At 45.9% G+C, this 22,313-nt stretch overlaps 1 protein-coding gene across 2 annotated transcripts; it reads left to right on the top strand.

The window, feature by feature from the left end:
• Positions 1-2,799: 2,799 nt before the first annotated feature.
• On the top strand, positions 2,800-21,181 carry PRDM12 (PR/SET domain 12). Of its 2 annotated transcripts, XM_033137864.1 has the most exons (6): positions 2,800-3,133; positions 12,248-12,438; positions 14,437-14,592; positions 17,368-17,479; positions 18,827-18,889; positions 20,278-21,181. In XM_033137864.1, the coding sequence occupies exons 1-6, from the start codon at positions 2,869-2,871 to the stop codon at positions 20,658-20,660; spliced, it is 1,170 nt and encodes a 389-aa protein (XP_032993755.1). In that variant the 5' UTR covers positions 2,800-2,868; the 3' UTR covers positions 20,661-21,181. The 2 variants fall into 2 exon arrangements, with proteins under 2 accessions (XP_032993755.1, XP_032993756.1); XM_033137865.1 differs by lacking the exon at positions 18,827-18,889.
• Positions 21,182-22,313: the final 1,132 nt, after the last annotated feature.

Raw genomic sequence — 22,313 nt, 5'->3', positions numbered from 1 at the left:
TTGTATGTGCCTCCGTATTTCTTCTATCTACCTCTCTCGTGCGCTTGTGCGTATTTCTCTCTCTCTTTCTCTCTGTATCAACTGTTCACAAACTTTGCTCCCCTAAATCCGAGTTTAAGGCGATGCTTTTAGCCTATTTCAGATGTCTGTGGTTCTGTTTAATGACGACAACGGCAATAATAATAATAATAATAATAATAATAATAATAATAATAATAATAATAATAGAAATAATAGAAATTCTGAGTTCCTTCCCGATTTACATATCGGATCCTCCCTAAGCGAAAGTTGGCCGCTCTGAGGAGCCTGGCAGTGCCCTCTTTCCCCTGGGAAAGAGACTCCCGATTACCTGCCCGGGACTTGCAAACCTGGGTCCGGGTTGCGCAGATGGCTGCCTGGGTGTTGTTGTTGTGGTGGTGGTGGTGGTGGTTGTTTTTGAACCCTCTATTCTCTCAGGACTGTGTTTATGCCCAGGGAGAGAAATATCGTGTGGCCCCTATAATCTGCTTCTGTTACTGATGTCGGGGAGAAAATAAAATAAAAATGTTTCCTACTGGGGGTTTTTCACCCGTCAATCAAACCTTTCCCGGTCCCGTAGCCTTCAACCTAAAAGGGCGGATCCTGTATTCCGCCAGAGAGTTTTAGGGATGGTGCACTTTGCGAAGCTTTAAGAAGACACCCTAGACCTAGACCCTTGTCTCGTAGGCGCCTAAACGGATTTGAAAGCGTTTTCGTCTCTTGATCCGGTTTGAGGCAACTTAACTGGTGGTGAAGGGGAACCGATCCGTATCTAATTATCATTGGTTATAACGATAGCCGTCGACATTATCATTGTTGGTACTAAAGAGGGGAGGGGGGATGATTTCTGTTCTGAAATGTAAGAAAAAAACAAATGGCTTCTCTCTCTCTCTCTCTCTCTCTCTCTCTCTCTCTCTAATCTAGTTCCACTCTGGATTTAAAAAAGTGGGGGCGGCGTTATTTGAAAAAGAGAGAGACTGACAGATTCGGAATATTTGTTTTTATTTAGAATCATTGGTTCCTTTCTTGATCATCCCTCAAAATGCCAACTATGAAAAAAAATTCCTTTTTAAAACGAAAAAGCGCGTATGCGTGAGACAGATAAAGATTGTTGCTTTTAAAAGAATCAGCACACGACTAGGGCATTCTGTATTTTCACCCAGGTAATTCTGTAATGCTAGTTTATTATTATTATTATTATTATTATTATTATTCAGTCGTTCCCGTTTCTGCCGCTTAAAAGCGGTTCCGAGCAGCGGATCGACAGAGCTGCTTTCGCGTTCTTTCTGCCCCGTCCATCCAGCTAGGTAGAGACGTTCTCCGAACAAGCTCCAGCGCTTCATAAAATTCCTCTTGATTTATCTGCTTAAAACAATTTATTCTCAATCTCTCTCACACCTAATCCTACACCGAAATTCTATCTGACTTGCCCTTCCTGAACAACCCTCAATCTTTGCGTAAGAGAGAGCGCCCCCGAGTTTCCTGTGGGGACCCAGTTCCCTCTTTTCCTTCGCCGGGCGTCCCCGTATCTTCCTGTGTCCATAATATCTGGCGATCGGATTGGGAGAGAAAGCTCTTGGGTGGAAAGGAGCGTCCAAAGAAGGGAGCGGATCACCGTCTCCACTAGCTCAGAAACTCTTAGGAAAGAATCGAACACCTCAAGGCGCGTGTGCTGTGGATTTTGTTAAGGGAAGCAGGATTCGAGATTTTGAGGAGGTCTGCGTAATATTTGGGAGCTGGGGCAGGTGGGAGAAGTATCTATATTTATTCATATTGTTTCAAAAACATAAGAGGACCCCTCCGATCTGCGCTGTCTCTCAGTTTCCAACCCAAGCGCAGCGCGCCTCGTCCATTTCCCAGGTCAGTTTCACGTCTAAGATTCCCGGTTCTCGTATTCTCGTCGTTTCTCTTTCTCGGCTGGAACGCCAGCCGATCGCCCGCTCCTTAAACCTCTGGGCGGGTGTATGGAGGCTCTCCACTTGCCCCATTAATGAAGACCCATTTCATCCTAGCCTCAGTATTCCCTCCTTTGCGCTTAAAAAAAGACCCCTCTTTCCAATCGAGGGGGGGGGGGTTAGATCCCCGGACCTTGCAGGTACGATGAGATCTCTGCGTGTGCCAGAATCCCTTCCTAGATTATTATCAACATTATTATTTTAATTTTTAAACTCTCTTCTCTTCTCTAGTCCTCCCGGGAGTTGTTTAAAGAGGCTGGCAAAGCTTTTTGTGTGTGCCAGGAACCTTTGGAAATAGCAGGTGTCGAAAGATGTGATTCCCCCCCCCCCTACACATCGTCCTGCCTCTCTCTGTCTCTGCCTCCATTGGTGGGCTCAGGGTGGGCTAGGAAAGGCAGACTCTCCGCCTCTCCCTCTCCCCCCCACCTCTGCCTGGATCAGCTGCCCCCACCCCCTCTAAAGGAGGAGGGCCCCCCTCCCTCCTTCCCACTCTCTCCCTTTTCTCAGGCGCTGGCTCCTTCTGGTAGAACAAGTCTATCTTGCGACGTCAGGGTGGTAGAGGAGGGGGGTTATTAATAACCAATTAGAGGGGTCATCGGAGCGCATATATAGTACCAGCCCTCAGGATCTGGGCCCAGAAGACTCTGTTGCCACTTGCTAAGCAGGCAGTGGCTTGGGGGGTCTCCACTTGCTCCTGGGACAGCCCACTTCCCTCTCATTCTCTCTCTCATTCTCTCTCTCTGTCTCTCTCTTCCCGAACAGATCAGAGCCAGCTGCCCAGAATCTCTGACCCACACACAGACCCCAGCTCCAAGCTCGTCCCCCACTTTCACACACACTCCCATACACCCCAAAACCTACCATCTCCTTTGAAGTCTCGCCCCACCTTGTCCTTATGATGGGCTCCGTGCTCCCCGCGGAAGCCCTGGTCCTCAAGGGGGGGCTGAAGGGGCCCGGGCTCTCGCTGGCCGAGGTGATCACGTCGGACATCCTGCACAGCTTCCTCTACGGCCGGTGGAGGAACGTCCTGGGCGAGCAGCTCTTCGAGGAGAAGGCCGCCGGGGGCTGTGGTGGTGGAGGCGGAGGAGGCGCAGGAGGAGCACATAGCAACCCCAAAACGGCCTTCACGGCGGAGGTCCTGGCTCAGTCCTTCTCTGGAGGTGAGTCTATCGCCCTCAGAGACCTCCTGGAGGGTCGGTGTGAGTGTATGGATAGAGGTCTAGAAGGGTGTGAGAGAATAATTTCCAAGCTCAAACCTAACAGTGTCTACTCAGGAGTAAGTCCTGTTGCATTCAACTGGTCTTGCTCCCAGGTAAGTGGGGTCAGGATGACAGGTGGAAAGTTTAATCCCAGTTGTGTTTGCTTGGGAGCAAGTTCTATTGCATCCCTTGGAGCTTACTCCCAGGTAAGTGGGTTAGGGTTACAGCGTTAGGGAGTTTGTCTGGGTTTTTTTTTTTTTTTGGTTTTTTTTTTTTTTAAAAAAAGAAAACCCCAAAGAGGGTTATAAACTAAGTGTTGCATTCCTGGGCAGTATTCAGCGGGACTCCAAGACGTACTTTTGGGGAGGATGGGGGAGGTTGCCTTCCATGAGGAAAACTGAGGCGCGCTTTCAAAATCTCTCCCACTGAAACCGGACGCGATGAAGCCCCGAGGTAGCTCTCGACAGTATTAGCTCCGCCTAAACAAAAACGAGCCTTTATTAAGAAATGCCCCAAAGGCATCCCATTCCGCCTGTGGATTCATCAGGGATCTCTTTTTCCCAAATCTGCGAGGCACAAAGTTCTTTTAGAACCCCTGGCTCACAAGAAAAATATGCTGAGTAATTTCCAGCACCCCCTCTTCCACCCCACATCATCCCCCCAAAGCATGGGTTTTCGAAAACAATTCCCCCCCCCTCTAACCAGCGATGCGTAAAAGTCTTGCGACTGCACGCAAAATCATCAGAGTTTCTCTCCTTGCGCTCTCTGCAACCCCAGAAATAAAGGGAAGTGCGGTAGAGCTAGAAAGTCTCAGGCTCAATCCACAGTGGCATTGGGAGAGACCTCCTGGAGAGCTGCTGCCTGTCAGTGTAGGCAATATTGAACTAGATGGACCACTGGCCTGGCTCAGTAGAAGGCAGCTCCCCACGTCCCTACTTAAATCAGACTCCAATTCAGAACCACGAGGACTGTAATCTTAGTTCTTTTTAAGGGGAAGGCCAGTAGATCAGTGGAAGAGCAGCTGCTTTGCATGCAGAAGGTCTCACTGGCATTTCCAGATAGGGGGAGAACCATGCCTGAAATCCTGGGAAAGCCACTGCTAATCCGTGTAGACAATATTGAGCAGATGGATCCAGTGGTCTGAGTCAGAAGGCTCTGTAACTCTCCAGCAGTTTGACTTTACCCCACCGTAGCATTCTCTTCCATTGTCCCTGGAGACAGAAGGATGCCAGCAGCAACAGCAAAAGTGTGTGTTTCTAGAGGGCGACGGATGGGAAGTACCTTACCTGTCCTCAAAAAGAAATCTAAAAAGCTTGATCGGGTTGGGATCTCCATACACACACACACACACCCCAGAAAAGGATGAAGTAATGGATCAGTGCCAGATCTGATATACACAGGAGACCTTGATTCGCTCCCCCAGGAGAAAATAAAAATAAAAATCCCAAAACGAAATAAATAAATCAGACCACACATCCAGCTTCTGTAAAAGCCCACTAGACCAATTCTGAAAGCACTCTGGTACTGGGATTTTCCCATCACTGTGTTATCCCCAGAAACCTCTCCCCTCCTTCTCCTCACCCACCCTTTCAGAAGAACTAAACACATACTTTTCTGCCCCTCAACATAACCAGAGTGTAAATTTGTCCCATATTCTGATCTCCTTCTCAAAGATTTTTTTTATAAAAAAATCTATCTTTTAAATATATGTATATATTTAAAACAATCATTTTCTGCCTTTCTCACTCCCCATCTCCCCCTTGAATTTAGCTCTTCACCCCCCAAAAAGTATGAGCCTCATTCTCTCTCTCTTTGAAAAGCCTTTGGCATTTAAATTCTTATTAGGCGTGTAATAGCAGCTGACTGATAAAGGAAATTTTAAATTCATTTAGTTAACTTGGGCCTGACCTGAGCGCCGGGGTGGGGTGGGGAGAAATTCCCACTTAAACCAAGAACTTTAAAAGGGCAATTTGGGAGGGGGGGTGGAGAGAAGAAGAAGAAAGGGTTGGTGGGGGGGTCACATTTTTCTTTTTCTTCAAAATGTCTCAAGTGCTTTCCCCTCATTCATCAATCCTAGGACGGTCTATTTTCCCTGCTGGCATCTCCGTGACTCCCTGCTTCTACACTCCCCCCACCCTCCCTGGAAGATTACTGTTCCTTTCTTAATTTGCCATGAAAACTCCATTCTGTGGCCTTTCAGGGGATGTCAACCAGCTAATCTCTCCCATTTTGTCCAGAGAAATTCCTGGGCCTTTTAGAACAAGTTTCTGAGGGCATTCAGGGCCGACCATGGACGGGCAAACAGCGATCTCCAAAGGCTAATGAATTTAGAATTAGTGATTTTCTATCCAAGGGACTTAAATGAATGCAGATCACTTTAAACAGTGTGACAAATTGCTTTATGGAGTGCAATGGACACTATTTAACCCTCTCCACCCTCCACCCTCCACCCCCCCAGCCCAGGAACCCCCTTGTTCCACATCCCACTTTTTCCCAGGTTGGCTTAGAAAGGGAGGCTTGTAAAAGATTATGCACCCGCTCTCCTCCACTCCATTCCATGGGGTATATGTACCCCGCAGGGCCTCAATCAGGGTGCGTTGTGCTGCACACCCCATCAATGAAGATCTGTGAGTGAAAAGATTCTGTGTGTGATGTTAGCAGGGGCGCAGTTTAGAATCCCCAAAAGATCTCTGCTTGGATCAGGCCAGGGGTTCTGTCTAGTCTGGCGGTTCCTGTTCTCACAGTGGCCAACCAAATGCCTGTGGGAAACCAGCAAACACACAATTTCCAACTCTTGACTTGATGACTATTTGCCTGTGTGCGAGTGTGTGTGTGTGTGTGTGTGTGTGTGTGTGTTGTTTTGTATTCCTGCAAAATAAATATTTTTATTTCCCTAGAACAACAAGGACTAGAAACTTAATTTGCTTTTAGGGCAAGGGTCATAGCTCAGTGGTAGAGCACCTGATTTGTATGCAAAAGTTCCTAGGTTTGACCCGATCCTGGATGGCATCTCCAGGTAGGGTTGGGAGGCAAACCCCGTCTGAAATTCTGGAGAGCCGCTGCCAGTCAGTGCAGACAAAATGGAGCTACAGTATGTGGAGCTTCCTGTGTTCCTCAGCTCAGTTGTTAATGTGCACTAACTTCACTTAGCTCCAACTGTGGCAGTTATACATTTGAGGGGTGGGGGCTCCAGCTTATTCTGCTGAGAGGGTCCCAAGACATCAGCTCCACAAGTCCTGCCCTGATGGTGACACTGATGAGGGGGAGGGTGTGCAAGCCCACTGAAAAGAGGTGGGCCAACAGAGCTGCTTTGAAACAAATAAAGGGCCCCATGAATGTGGACGAAAGAGAGCTGTTTTTTCTCATTGCCCATGCAGGGAGCAGGGCAAGACTTGTACACAGCAGATGTCTAGACCCCCACTCAGCAAAATGAGCAGGACCCCACTCCCAATGCAACAGGGCTGGACTTGCCTTATTTTGAGGTCCCCATAAAACTATTTAGTTCAGAGTTGAATCATACTTCAATGCACAACTGGAACACAAACATTGCTTGGATCCCAGTCCAGATCTTAGGACTATCTAGCTTAGTATTGTCTACACTGACTTGCAGCAGCTCCCCAGGGTTTCAGATTGGGTGCCTTCCCAGTTCTACCTGGAGATGCCATTGGTGACTGAACCTGGGATCTTCTGCACTCAGAGTGGATGCTCTGCTGCTGAGCTGCAGCCCTTCCCTATAACTAAGGACCGAGTCCTCATGGTTCTGAATAAGTGACTGATTAAAACAAAAAGTGATGTCTTACACTGAGTCAGACCCTGGGTCTAGCTAGCTCAGTACTGTCTACACTAACCACCATCAGCTCTCCAAAGTTTCAGGTGGGGCATCTTCCCAGCCTTCCCTGGAGATGCCTTTGCGGTGGGGGTGGGGGTTCAGCCTGGGCCTTCTGCACTCATAGCAGATGCTCTTCCACTTATCCATGGGTGTTCCCCCTTCCCCTGAAGTGGAACTTAAAGTTTCAGTGGGGACATCTTAACCAATTGGTTAACCAATGCATACTTTTCCTGGGGAAAGCCACACCTAGGAGCCCCCAATACTTTTGCTTATATCCAACAGTGAGTCTACTCTGAGTAAAACTCAGTGGGCTATAATCCTCTGCCAACATATTCCACGATGACCCCCAATTCATAGCTATCCTAAACATCCACACGCATCTCTAAGTTGGCAACTGAGGGCCAAGTGATTGTGCTTTTGGGGTCTGTGGTTGGGTGGTGCGGCAAGGGGGACCTATGTGTTCCACACACCCTCGCATAGGCATTGTGTTCAGCATGATTTGTAGATGTGTATCTGTGTGAATTATCATGAAGCCGTGTGCATTCCTAGTACTGTATGTATGGTTGCTTCCCGGCAGGGGTCTGTGGGGTCATCAAGATAAGACTTTGAGGACACTCATCAGGGTCCCACTCAACAGAGAAGGGCCCCACACACACAACACTGATGGTTTGTGACAATTGTGTGTCTCTGTGTGCTTGTAGGGTGGTGTGTGTGTGTGTGTGTGTGTGTGTGTGTGTGTGTGTGTGTTTGATGGGCAAATTGGTAACTGGCCCATTTCCTGAATGTAGAGGCTACATTTCTGAGTGTAAGTGATTTTAAGAGCATATAGGGAGAGCTTTGATGGATTAGACAAAATGGTTGATCTGCTTTAAGATCCTGTTTCCAATGGAGGGCAGCCAAATGCCAGGTTTAAAGGGACAGCCCACCCCATTCTTTCCTCTTGGCGCCTGATATTCAGAGGTAAGCATTTTTTAAAAAAAATTGATTGCTGTAACCTTATGGCTAAAGAATAATGCAAATCTCTTCAAGAGAACATAGCTTGGAAGCACACCGTTCCTCCATGCATTATGCTGATGTGGCTCACGCTATCACCTGCTTTTGTGGAGTGCCGAGGTGCTCTACAGGTGTTCAGTGTTTATTTATTTTATTTTACTAATTCAATTTGTATACCACCCATCATCTGTAGATCTCAGGGCGGTTCACAACATAAAATACAAAATAAAAACACAACATGCGTAATAAAAACAAGAACAAGAACCACAAACCAATAACTGCCCCTGCCCCAACATTTAAAAAGTGTATAAGATGTTAATCAGCCCAAGGCCTGGTTGAAGAGGAACATTTTTGCCTGGCGCCTAAATGAAGGTGCCAAGCAAGCCTCCCTGGGGAGAGCGCTCCATTATGTGTATATGGTGTACTTTGTTATAGAGACCAGGCTTGAGCTGTGGAATCGAAAATGTGTGCAAACATTACTTACAAGTGAGGCTTGCGATAAAATGTTCGCTGGGTATTCATCACCCAGCCAGCCACCCGTGCCCTTCACCATAATACTCCATTCCTTTCCTATTCCACCCCCCCCCCCAATTACCGGTAGCTTTATTTCCCATTTGTAAACAAGAGGGATGTGCCTCTTTTAGTTTTCTTAAAATGGTTTTCATACTTCTGCAAACTTCACGTTGGCTCCACTTCTGGAGCCAACAGCCCTCTCTTGTCTCCATTGCTGTCAGCACTCACCAACTGTGTTGGCTTCTTAGCTGGAGAAGTCCAATCGCCTCTTTAAAAAGGGACATGTGTTTGCCATGGGGACTGCCATGTAGGTTTAACAGAGTGTGTTTAATAGATAGTACAACTGTTCCTGTGCCGTCTTGTACTCCTGGTTTTTGATCATCTATGCACTGGAGTGAATAGCCTGTGTTGAACTAAGTTCTCACTCGGGATAGATCTAACATAGTCAATCTCTCTCAATTTAAAAGGGCTTACACACACACGCACACCTAAAATAATAATAATAATAATAATAATAATAATAATAATAATAATAATAATAATTCTCCACAATCACACCATACTTTTAAAGCACATTTAGTACACATTTCAAGTACAGTACATGGCTCTCCCAAAGAATCATGGGAACTGTAGTTTACTCAGAACCCTCCACAAACTGCAGCTCCCATGATACTGGGTGGGTGGGGGGAAGCCACATGATGTAAAGGTGCATTAAATAGGCTTGGTGCATGGTGGGCATGGCCTATTTAATGCAAGTGGCGTGATACTTCCGTAATAATGTAACCCGGACAAGTCTCTGCCGCAGGGTGCTTCTAAATTTAGACAGAGAAGGAGATGGCAGAGGAAAGGTTTGGGAATAACGGTGGTGGTGGGGTTTTGAGCATGAGTCAGTGCACCCAGTTCTGTGATGCATTATGCATATGGATGGGGCAATGAGTGAAATCTCCCAGAGGAATTTATATACTGGTACTTTGGGTTAGGTTGTGTACACACACTATACATGCAAAGCACACTAATAATTATAATTATAATACCACCGGAAACTATAGTTTGTGAAGGGTGATGGGAACTGTAGTTCTGTGAGGGGAAAACTACAGTTCCCAACAATCTATTGTGTAGGCAAAGGGGCATCTGTTCACAATTCCTTCATGGGTGTTCCCTTTGTGTGAATGTGCATCGTCCTTATATGTCTTGTGTCCCCATTAAGAACTGAAAGCCTGTCTAGAAACTTTTTTTATATAAACCAACAAATCAAGAATGGATTGGGTTTTACACTGGTCTTTCATTTGAGACCCAGTGTACCTCAATCCTACTTCTTACATTGCAGCACCCACAGCTTTGGAACTCCCTTCCCATTGACCCCAGGCAGCCATTTTTGCTGTAATCTATTTTCAGTGCCTGCTAAAAATATTTTTCTTTAGGCAAGCCTCCCCAGAGAGACATATAACGTGTCTTTCAATCTGGTTTTTAGCTTCTCCTTGATTTTAATTATTTTTTTTAGGTTTCAAATAGTTGCTTTGAAAAAAACTGCTTATTTAAAAAACTGACCATTTCATAATTTTATAAACTGCTTTGTTCTTCTTTACAATCAAGTGGCATATGCACTTTATGAACTGGAATGAAAAATGCATAATTATTCTTCCAGCCTGCTCCTATAGCGCTTAATGCAAAACAGTAATGCAGCCATAACCCCCTGGTGTTCTCCAGGGACTCTGGTTGTATATACGCTTCATCTTACTCTGCATCCAGAGCACTCCCTTTACTGGTTTGGGAAGTTGTATACACAGTGCTTTTTTCTATTTAAAAAAATGTTTAGGGGTACTCTCATTTTCCTACTCATATTGAAATACTGCTCCTCAATGAGGCCAAACTTAGATTCACAAAAGGTTTAGGGGTATGCCATACCCCTGTGTCCCCCCAGAAAAAAAGCACTGGGTAGACACATGACATTAACCCCCGTCCATATCTATCCTGTCCTTTCTTAGGAAATGCTGCATTTTGATGTATCCCCCTCTAAAAAAATCCCAGATTCATTCCAAAATTGAGAAAAAGAATGGTCTCAGTGCATTTTAAGCCAGTAATGTGTGTACACAGCACCAGCCAGCTTTAAAACCAAACACTCTCACCTAAATCAGTCCCTAGATCGGGTTGTATTTCCAGCTTGGGTACCACCAGCACAATTATGCAATTTGCTAGATTTCTGCCTGCACCGGAGAGGTGAGCGCCTCTTTTTAACCTGCCTCACCTTTAAAAAAGCATCTCTTCGAAGAGAGGACAATGGAAGCAAAGTGGCAATGAACTGGGGGGGAGCTCTCAGTTTCTCTGTCGGCTGCTCATATTACTGGCACACGAGCCAGTTGCCTTCCTCTCACTATGGAGATAGTGAGATATGGAATCCATTTTTCCTGGGCTCTTTTCCTGACCCATCCCAGGTGTTCTGTTTTTTTTTTTTCTTGCATCCTCTGGACAGTGAAAATTGTGAATGGGAAGCTCAGCCCCTGTGAGAACAGGATGCTGGACTAGATGGGCCTTTGCAAAGCTGTAGCTACAAGGCTGGGGGTAGGGTGAAGCATTCAGAGGGCACCATTGAGGCTCTCAGCGTGTGTATGTGTACGCAAATGCGTGTATGTGTGTGTGTGCACGCGCGCCAAACTGTGTCTTTGACCCAGGTGAAATAAAGCCTAGTTTCGCCCCTGGATCTTGGCCTGATCCAGCAGCCGGGCTCGTATACTTTGGAAGATATGAGCAACCCATTGCATGATAATGATAAAACATTGAATGGCTGGTCCTACCATTAGGCAAAGTGGGGTGTCTGCCTTAGGTGGCTGATGCAAACGGTGGCAGTAGCAGAACCTCAAATCATGATTCCCCCTGCCTTTCAAATGCCCAATGTACAAAAACAGGTGTTGTTTTGGGGACTCCAGATGACAACTCTGTATGGTAGTTCTGTTGTTATTCCCATATTGCAAATTGGGGACAGTTGAGTTTTGAGAAAAGGCGGGGGGGGGGGGGACCCACTGATGTTAATGGAATTTTTAACCAGGAGCAAGAACTGAGGATTGTTGAAAATTCATGGCAAATATCTCAGCTGTGCTAGCTAACCATACCCTCAATTTACAGAGGCAGTATAGCTGAGATGTTCGGAGATGACAGACTTTGCCTTTGCAATCTGCTCACAAGGGCTCAGAGACATCTGCTGGCCACTGGCGGAAACTGGGTACTGGGCTGCTTTGATCCAAAGATGAGGCAGTTCCCATTGCTGTTCCTGCTTGCTCCCAATGCTGGATTACCCAAGGGGCAGCCTAAGCACTTTGTGTGTTGCGTTTCCGTTTTTGTAGATTGTTACATTTTGCAACACAGGGGTTTGTGTTTGTTTAGAGCTCTAGTGAATCAGGGGCACCAATAAAAAAGGAGAAATTCTTGAAATCATTTGATATTTCCAAAAAACAACAATCGAAGTAGTCATCATGGGGAAAATCAGAATTTTGTGGACTCCCTTACACTCTATTCCACTGAATTGTTTTAACTGGATTTTGAATAAATTTGCAACTAATTATTGCTGTTTTGAATTTTATTGTGTTATTAGCTTCCTTAGTGGGTTGTGCAAACTGCTATTGTGAATAATGCTTTTTATAGCATATGGTGGGGAGTATTTTGGGGCTCCCCAAAAAGTTTGGGAACCACTGGTGTAGCTTAACTTCTTTCTCTCCCTCCCTTTTCTCTTTCTCTCTGACCCACAGAGGTCCAGAAGTTATCCAGCTTGGTGCTGCCTTCAGAGGTCATTATTGCCCAGAGTTCCATCCCTGGAGAAGGGCTGGGCATCTTTTCTAAGACGTGGATCAAAGCGGGCACAGAGATGGGACCTTTCACTGGCCGGATCATCTCCCCAGAGCACGTGGACCTTTGCAAAAACAACAATCTGATGTGGGAGGTAAAAAAGCAAGGATGTGTTCATGTGTGTGTCCACATGAGAGAGGAGGGTGGCTCTTCTCGGAACGGGGTGGGGGAAGCCATAGCTCTCCAGATGTTGTGGGACTCGCAGCTCCCACAAACCACTGCAGTCAGCATGGCCAATGGTCCAGGAATGATGGGAGTTGAAGTCCAACAACATCTGAAAGGCCACAGGTCTTCTATCTCTGAATGAAGAGATGGGATGCAAGAGATGGAAGAATGCCTCTTTTTTAACAGGCATTCCCCCATTAGGAAGGGGAAAGAAGGGGTGCTAGGGATTGAACCAGGGACATTCTGCATGCAAAGTGGATGCTCTACCTCTGAGCTACATCCCTTTACTTAAGGTTGTGGAACAGCCCATAATATGTATACTTGGCCTTGTATTTCCTTTTATCCTCCCATTCCTGAAGACAGAGATTGAGGCCATTTGGAGCAGCAAACACTCTTAAAAATGGCCTAGTCTACAACCCACAATTTCCACAAATTGATGCTAGCCCAGTGTGTATAAAAACAGGCACACCTGTCATATCAGAATGGCAAGATCACAACAATCGCAACAAGTGTGATATGTGCTTTGATTTCCAGAACAACAATTAAAAGTTTATTCAGAAGTCTGCTGAGAGACATCCTGCATTGCAGGGGGTTGGACTAGATGAACCTCAGGGTCCCTTCCAACTCTCCAGTTCTATGATCCCCACCCCCCAGTGATTTCTGAGTGGTCTGCAGTGTGTATGTTTGAGAACTGACGTCTTAGATTGCTTGAAAAGAGGATTAGAAGTCTATCAATGGTTATGAGCCAGGCTTAACTAAATAAAACCTACCCATTTATTATTTTATTAATTAGTTTTCTATACAACCTTTCATCCGAGTATCACAGGGTGGTTTACAATATAAAAACACAAAAATATGTGAGATAGTAACAGACAAAAACTATACCCACCCCCCAGTTTAAAAGGCCATAGAACGTTTAATTAGCCAAAGGCCTGGGAGAAGAGGAATGGGTTTGCCTGATGCAAAGGGTGCTAGGGGAGCTTCCCTGGGGAGAGCATTCCTCAAACGGAGAGCGAGCGGAGAGCCACCGCAGAAAATACACATTCTTGTGTTTCCACCCCCAAAGCCTCTAGTGGAGGAGGAACACAAAGAATGGCCTCAAATGAAGCTTGCAGGGTCTAGGGCGGTTCATATGGGGAGAGGCAGTCCTTGAAGTATTTAGAGACATTGTACCTGAGAATATCACTTGCGGGGGTGGGTGGGCAAACTTCCAAAGGCATTGTTGCCTTCAGCATCCATTTATGGGCCTTCTCAGAAGACTCTATGGTTATGAACTAATGCAGCTATTAGGAACGCAGGGGAATGCCTGTGGGAAAGAATGAGTCAGAAGGAGGCGGTGGAATGGATGGCTCTGTCACACAAGCAGACTAGGTTGCCATAATAGACATAAGTGTTTAAATTTATGCCTGGCGTGGAGAAAATCGATAGAGAAAAGCTTTTCTTCCTCTCTTGTGATGCAAGAACTCACGGGCATCCAATGAACTGAATGCTGGAGGATTCTGGACAGATCAAAGAAAGGACTACTTCATGCAGCTCTTGGTTCAACTATGGAACAAGGCTATCCATGGCTACCAGCCACAATGGCTAAATGCTCTGCATCCATGGTCAGAGGCAGTAATGCTTCTGAATACCTAGTAGCTGGAAGCCACAGGAAGAGAGGGTTGCTGTTGCACTCGGGTCCTGTTTTGTAGGCTTTCCGTTGGAACATTTGGCCGGCCACTGTGAGAAAAATAAGCTTTATGTAGGGTGCAGAAAGATTTAAAAGCCCAATTTTTTTAAAAAAACCTTGATGCTCCTGATAATTTTCTACAACTTTTCCAACACACCGATGATACCTTTTCTGGGGTGGGATAACCTGGATGCATCTATTCAGATGTGGTAGTTGGGTGCGATTCATGGTCAGAAACCCTCTTGCCCTTCGTTCCAGGTCTTCAATGAAGATGGAACTGTCCGTTATTTCATTGATGCCAGCCAAGAGGACCATCGCAGCTGGATGACATACATCAAGTGTGCCAGAAATGAGCAGGAGCAGAACCTGGAGGTGGTCCAAATTGGGAACAGCATCTTTTACAAGGCCATTGAGGTAAGGGTGTTACCTTCAACCTACTTGCCTTCAACCTAAGTTGCTGGTGCTTCTTCTCACTTTTTTTTTATTCTTCTGGTGCTGGGGAGTTCAATGTAGAAACATAGGACTGAATCCAATGTAGCGCCAAGGGAAAGCAATTTACCGGTATACTTCTATATATTCTGCTGCTGAAATGCAAAGGCATTTTGTCATTAAACTAGGATGACTTTGGAAGGGGATTGGACACATTTGTGGCAGGTAAGCTATTCATGGCTACTAGCCGCGATGGCTATGCTCTGCCTCCACAATCAGAGGGGGTAATGCTTCTGAATTCTAGTTGCTGGAAACCACAGGAGAGAGTGACCTTGGGCTCAGATCTTATTTGCAGCTTTCCCACAGGCATCTGCTTGGCTACTGTGAGAACAGGATACTAGACTGGTTGTGCCACTGGCCTGATCCAGCAAGCTCTTCTTTGAAATCTCGGAAGCCAGAGGGGGCGGCTCTATGAAATTCTTATTGGAAATTGCATTTTGTTTTGGACTTTTAGGTGTTTGACACAATATGCTTTTCCCTGTACAAGTTTTTATGCTGTCTTTGATTGGTCAGTTTGCTAAATATATTTATTTATTTATTTACTTACTTACCTACTTGATTGGTGGAGGGAGCTACCCCCTGCCCCCCACAAGCTATGCCCATGTTAAGAGGCTATCCACTTTTCAGTTTTGCCTCTTATATAAGGTGTAACTGAGAACATCTCTGCATCAATTTCTATAGGAGAATGCCCCATCAACCTCAGTCTGCCCTCAGCCAGCCCTCACCGGTCTACCTTCTTTCTTAAATTCAGTCCATGGAGTGGAACTGGCTACCAGCTTCTTCTTCCTGAGTGTCAGAGTTGCCTTTGTAGAACTCAGCCGGGAGGAGGAAGATGGGGAGAAAACTGGAATCCATCAGCTCTGCCCCTCATTGGCTCTGGCGCCACCTACTGTTGCGCTCCCTGCCTTACACCGTACCAGTTCCAATGGGTGGCAGCCACAGCTGCCCACTTCTTTCTCATCTGTGCACGTGCCCATCAGAGATTGCAACTGAGGACTTTAGTTCAGGGGGTGGGGAGCTTTTTTCCTTCCTGATGTAGCCAAACTACGTTGTCCACCAACCACTGAAGCCGAACAGTCAAGGCTGATGGGAGCTGGAGTCCAACAACATCTGTAGGGCTGAAGGTCACTCTACTGCTGGCTTTAGGTGATCTATATGTTTCACTTTAGTGGACAAGTGAAGCTTTGCAAATGTGGGGGAATGCTGGAACCTGAAGACCACACACAGCAAGCATCCATCCCTGCAGCACATTCTGAAATGCAACACACACACACACACACACAGAAAGAGAGAGAGAGAGAGAGAGAGAGAGAGAGAGAGAGAGAGAGAGAGAGAGAGATACAAACACAGCCTACGCACACCCAAGTGCTAAGAACAGTTATTACGTGCCATCTTTCATGTCTGGGGTTTTGCCTCCTAATGTGAAAATGATAGTTAAGATTTTAGCAACACTTGTAGGTTTATTTTGGGGGAGGGGGAGGTTCTTTTCTCCTGCAGAAGATCTCTCTAACGCCTTTTGCCATTTTGCTACTTAGCTTTCGTAAAAGAAAATAACTGCTGTGTGATGTAGTGGGATGTGAGGGTGTTTTCGCAGAGAAATTGCACCACCTTTCTCTGTAAACCTTTTCATCCATGCCTGGAAAATGTTTCTTTCTTTTCTCTTTTGTTTGGCACCAGAAATGATATCACAGTTAGCACTGGGCAAGCCTCGGTGAGGAGGCTGTTCCCAGAAATGTGGGGAGGCAGTGCTAAGGAGGCCCCCTCTCTGGTCACCTGATTTCAGATGACCTCTTGTATGTGATGGATATTTCAGAGTGGAGAGGATGCCTGTTTTAAAATGATGCTTTCCATCTACAGGTTTTATATATATTTTAAACTGCAGCTGTTTGCCTGGCAGAAGAGGCTAGCTCCTTTTCGGTTTCAAAAAGGCTATCCTCTTCTACTAGGTGCAGCCAAAAGATTAAACATATAAATAAGAAATAAGTATCTCCAACTGCAATGATTATGGCATGTCTTAGATGATCCTTTTTTTTCTTCAAACTGATTAATCTAATTCAAGGGTGGGGAAGTGACCCTCCAGGTCTCGCTTTCTTGCCCTTGAGCTCTTCTTATAAGGGCCATATCCTACACTGGCCCTGCTTGAGAGAATTTGAGGTCTGATAATGTCCTCTTCTGGTTTCCTGGATGGAGGACAGAGAAACTACCGGTAGCCAACAAAACAAAGGGACATTTTTACATGCAATGCTCCATTCACTTTTCCCTCTGGACCCACCTACCACTGGCATGTGGCCCTTGGAAAGTCACCCAAAATAGAATGCAGCCCTTGGGCTGAAAATCTAATTGGTTAAACATTGCAGCCCTTAAGCACAGGGACTGACACTTTGGACATATCATAATATAGAATAATGGTTAGGAGGGTATCAGCACAATCCTTACAACAGCTGACCAGATGCCTGTGAGAAACCGGGAAACAGGACCTGAGAACAAGAGCTCTCTCCCCTTCTGTGGTTTCCAGCTACAGTACTGGCACTCAGAAACATTGCTGCCTCCAACCATGGAAGCTCAGTCTAGCCATCATGGCTAGTCGCCATGGAGAGCCTCCTCCTCCTCCTCCTCCATAAATTTTCCTAACTCCATAAATTTTCCTCCTCCATAAATTTTTCCTCTTGTAAAGCCGTTCCCCCTCTTCTCTCTCTATAGATGATTCCACCGGATCAAGAATTGCTCGTTTGGTACGGGAACTCCCACAATACCTTCCTGGGGATCCCTGGAGTGCTGGGACTTGAGGAAGAGCAGAAGAAGAGTAAGCACGGTGAGGAGATGGTTGAATTCTGCTCAGGGTTGGCACTGTATAAAACTTGCCTTTCTTAGGATTTCCCTCTGCCAGTTTGCGGGATTTGCAGGGTGGAGTGGGTAGGAAGTGGAAATCAGTCCCTCCTGTTTCTATTTCTCTCTTTAAAAAAAAGTACTGTAATTTGAAGAAACCGATACGAAACAAATACAAAAAGCAGTGCAGTATATCTGAGAACAGACTTAATAATAGGTTGGTAAAGTACTTAAGACCATCCGGAAAGTCAAATTCCATGCTGTACCAAGGAGAGGGAGTCTTACCTGTCTGATGCACATAAGATGGTACCCCACCAAACCACACATAATTTTTCAGGGCTCTTTGAGCATTTTGACATGCGATTTATGAGTTATTCTTTTTCCAGCTGATGCTGAATGCCACATATTTTTAATACCACCTGTTGTAAATGTTTTAGGTATCCCTGGGGGGAAAGAAAGGTGTAACCATTTTTATCCTGCAATGCAGCCATGCACTTTAATTCCTGTTGTTTGTCAGTTGCAGCATCACAACTTGTGTGTATATGGGGGTGGGTGGGTTAGTCTCCTGATGGAGGCCCGCCACTTTGTATCTTTTCGGGGGAAGCCTTTAAATAAAACCAACAAAGCTCTTAATGTTTAGTCTTGCTGCTGTGTTTCAAATGAATGTATCAACTGGGCCGCTGCCATTTTTAATGCTTTTATCTTACTTTGCTGGGACTTGCTGGAATGCAATCCCCCCCCTCAAAATATTTTATTATTTTCACTTATTTATACAAGAAACAACAATCAATATTCAACTATTCCTGCCTCCTGCACAGAAGTACCAAATATCTAGTTAATTACATTCAGCTTTCAATTTATAAACAAAGGTATCTGCAAGTTGCCATATACCCTTGGAGGCCTGTAACCATGTCCCATTAATGTTGCATATGTAATAAAACTATGCCAGGTTTCTTGCCTGTTCAACTCTCTCACATATGGGTTGCCAGTTTGTCCATCGGCAATAAGTTCCAGAGTTGTGAGATCCAGATCTCAAAACAGGTCTGCATTGATAGAGTCTTCCAACAAATACCCAGGGCATTAATTGTGCCCACAGTAGGTCTTTGAAGCTATCAAGCTATCAGTATTTATACAGGCGAAAGGAGACAATTGGTTTCTAATTTTGGGAATCTGAGGGCATGCAATGAATTTTTAAGAGATATTATTTCATTCGGGCTGTGTCTTTTTTAAAGTTTTCGTTAATGTTGTATATAGAGTGGTACTGATGTTGCTGCACAACCCTCCATGATAAATATTAATTGCATTGTTTATTTCATTAATGACATACATATAGAATATGGGCTTGATCCGTCCCCATCTGTGGGCTCACCTGCTCCGGGCATGAGTAACTTCCAAGGTAGGGTGCTCCTTGGGAGACGAGGGATGGCTGGAGGGGGTGAACCGGAGGGTGACAGTGACCTCCCCTATGCAAGGTGGCAGCCCCTGCACTGCACATGAGCTACTGAGGCCAGGCAGGGTGAGGGAAGAGGGCTCCTTTGTGGGGATGGATCAGGCCCTATAGGATTATATAATTTCTTTACTAAAATCAGGGGCTCAATATTCTCATTAATTACCATACTTCAGGAGTGGATTAATGCAATGCGCTCTAAGCGGGACATCCCTCACACGTGTCCCAGAAATTGCAATTGGTGCAGAATGCTGCAGCATGATTGCTGACAGGAGTGAGGCCATATCAGCATATAAAACCTGCGCTCAGAGATCACTGGTTGCTGACTTGCTACCGGGCCAAGTTCAAGGTGTTACTATTACCTAGTATATAAAGCCCTTAGCAGTTTGTACCCAGCTTACTGCAAGGTCACAAGTAGGCCCACTCAACTGCTTCAATCTGCAGAACTGGCCCTGTTACAGGAGCCGCATAATACTCATTCCAGATTTGTAAGGAATCAGATATTTTAGTGTGGCAGCACCCACACTTTGGAACTCCCTGCTTAGTGAAAACAAGCAGGTGCTTTCACTGTATTCTTTTCAGCACCTGTTAAAACCATTTTTGTTTAGGCAAGCCTACCCAGATGCAAAGAAGTTGCTTTTAGGTTGTTATTTTTTTAAGTTTTAAATAATTGTTTTTAACTATTTTTTACTGATGATTTAATTATTTTATTCTTTTTGTAAACTATTTTGAGGGATTTCTTTTTACAATCAAGTGGCATGTAACTTGTAATAATAATAATTAAAATTAATTGTTCACTCATCACCAGTCTTCTGAGTACATAACATGTAGGACTGCTCTGTAAAACCTTTTCATCCCCTGAAAAGGCATTCTTATTCACCAGATTTTATCTAGAAAGTCACAACCCGAATGAAATAATATCTATTCCCCTCACAGAGCTGCAGCTATCACAGTGGTTTAAACCAGGCATAGGCAAACTTGGCCCTTCAGATGTTTTGGGACTACAACTCCCATCATCTCTAGCTAACAGGACCAGTGGACAGGAATGATGGGAATTGTAGTCTCAAAACATCTGGAGGGCTGAGTTTGCCTATGCCTGGTTTAAACAATTCCTCTGTGAATTGTAGCTCTGGGAGGGAAATAACAGCACCCTGAACAAACTACAGCTCCCAGGATTCTTTTGGGGGAAGCCATGAATGTTTAAAAAGTGGTGTGAAACTATTTTAAATATATAGTTACAGATGAAGCCTGAGTGTATAAAATGATGTTTTGTTTCGGAGTGGGGTTTATTGCTGGAAATAACCTAAACTACTCCCTCTTGTCCATTGCCCCTGCAGAGGACTTCCATGCAGCTGAAGCAGGTGCCAGTTCCACTGGCCGCATGCGCTGCGTCATCTGCCACCGCGGATTCAACTCCCGCAGCAACCTCCGCTCCCACATGCGCATCCACACCCTGGACAAGCCCTTCGTCTGCCGCTTCTGCAACCGCCGCTTCAGCCAGTCCTCCACCCTCCGCAATCATGTCCGGCTCCACACCGGCGAGCGCCCTTACAAGTGCCAGGTCTGCCAAAGTGCCTATTCCCAGCTGGCTGGCCTGCGGGCCCACCAGAAGAGCGCCAGGCACCGGCCCCCCAACGGCTCCCTGCAGTCGCATTCGCCGGCCCTGCCGGTGCCGCACCCCACCTCCCTTGCTCACCACATCCCCACCATGGTGCTGTGAGGTCAGGAGGAAGCCCCCTGGCACTGCCATGAACTGGTGGGGACCAAGGCATTGGTGAGCACACAGGGGAAAGGGGCAGGGGGATTTTTGTGGTGGACCCATCCAGCAGCGACTTCTATCGGGGCTTGGCAAATGGAACTTCCATCTTCAGGCACACGTCTACCGTCTGAACAAGAGAAAGTGGGGCAGGGCAGGGCCTCTGGGCCCTGCTTTCGAGATTCCCAGCAGCCTTTGGCTGCCCACTGTCAGAAACAGAGCACTGGGGAGGGATTAATGGACCTTTTGGTCTGGTCGGGAATGATGAAGGGATTCTGCTCTGGCAAGGTCTCATTATTCCTAAGTGTGAGAACTAGGTGGGGGACTCTCTTAATTTTTTATTTTAGTATTTCAATATTTCCATCCAAGTTCCTTGGGTGATTTCCACCATCTTGGTTTCTTGTTCATGATGTGAGGCCTGTATGGTTTTCCCTATTTTGCCCATTGACTCAGGCATCCAAGTTAGATATATTTCTGGGGATGAGGTAAGAGGCTGAGCATAAGATGAAGCCATGGCAAAGATGGAGAGAAAAGCAAAGGGTAGAGGAATAAGCACTTCTTCACATCATTCTTAAGTTTAAAGCAGGAATAGGGAATGAGATGTTACTGGACTCCATTATCCTTAACTGTTGGTCATCCTTCAGGGCTAGACAAGGTGACATCTCTTTCTATGGCAGCAGGATCCACCAGGACAGCAGATTTAGGGTTACCATACATCAGGAAAAATTTCTGACATGTCCTGGTGTGCAGGTGTAAAAATGGCGTCGGGGGGAATTTTGCCAAATTGTCAGAATGTCAGGGAAAACTCAGATGTAGGGCAGCACAATGGAAAAAGCGGCAGAAACAGCTCAAAAAGCTTAAAATCACTATTATTGGGTTAGGTTTCCCCCCAAAAGCTCAACAATTTTGGAGTCTTCCTAAACAAAGCTCACAACTTTGCGGGTGTCAGGAATTTTACCTTTTGTACTATAGCAATCCTAAGCAGATCCCAATGTCAATACCCCCCCCCCCAGTTCCTGAAGTAGATCTTCCCTCCCCCCCGTCCTTGGCAGGGGGGGTGCCATTTTGGAGTCCGCTTCAGGTGTCAACACATCTTGGACCAGCCCTGCCACTCTCGCTGCAGAGGCTGATGGGAGATTGGAATCCAGAAGTATCCAGAGGCCACCACATACCACACATGCCTATTCTAGAGGTTTGGTGGTAGTTTATCAAGTGATCCCACTTCTCTTCTGGATCCGACAATACCTGCCAACATACTCACAGGCACCTGCACTCCATTATTGTCCTCTGTGGTAGGATTCAATCCCAGGTTCCTGAATTGAGCTCTGGAGTTCTTAACAGGTAGTTTGTTGGGGCAGCGGACTTCATGGTTGGTGGATGATCCAGCCAAATTGGACAGGGTTCTGGGCTCTTTACACCTTTCTCCAGCTCTGAATTCAGGTTGACCCCCGTTGCTTTCTGCCGTAGATGTGAATTGTTATCTCCACTGCAAAGCTTTGTGTTCTCTTTGGCCTCTGGTGAAATTCTTATGGATCAGCTATTGACAAGAGTTTCAGCACCACTATAATCCCAGGCTAACTGCTCCCATCACAGATGGACTGTGAAGTAGGAACATAA

The sequence above is a fragment of the Lacerta agilis genome, chromosome Z, assembly GCF_009819535.1.
Source record: "Lacerta agilis isolate rLacAgi1 chromosome Z, rLacAgi1.pri, whole genome shotgun sequence".
NCBI classification, from domain to species: domain Eukaryota; kingdom Metazoa; phylum Chordata; class Lepidosauria; order Squamata; family Lacertidae; genus Lacerta; species Lacerta agilis.
This window is presented reverse-complemented; position numbering and strand designations above follow the sequence as displayed.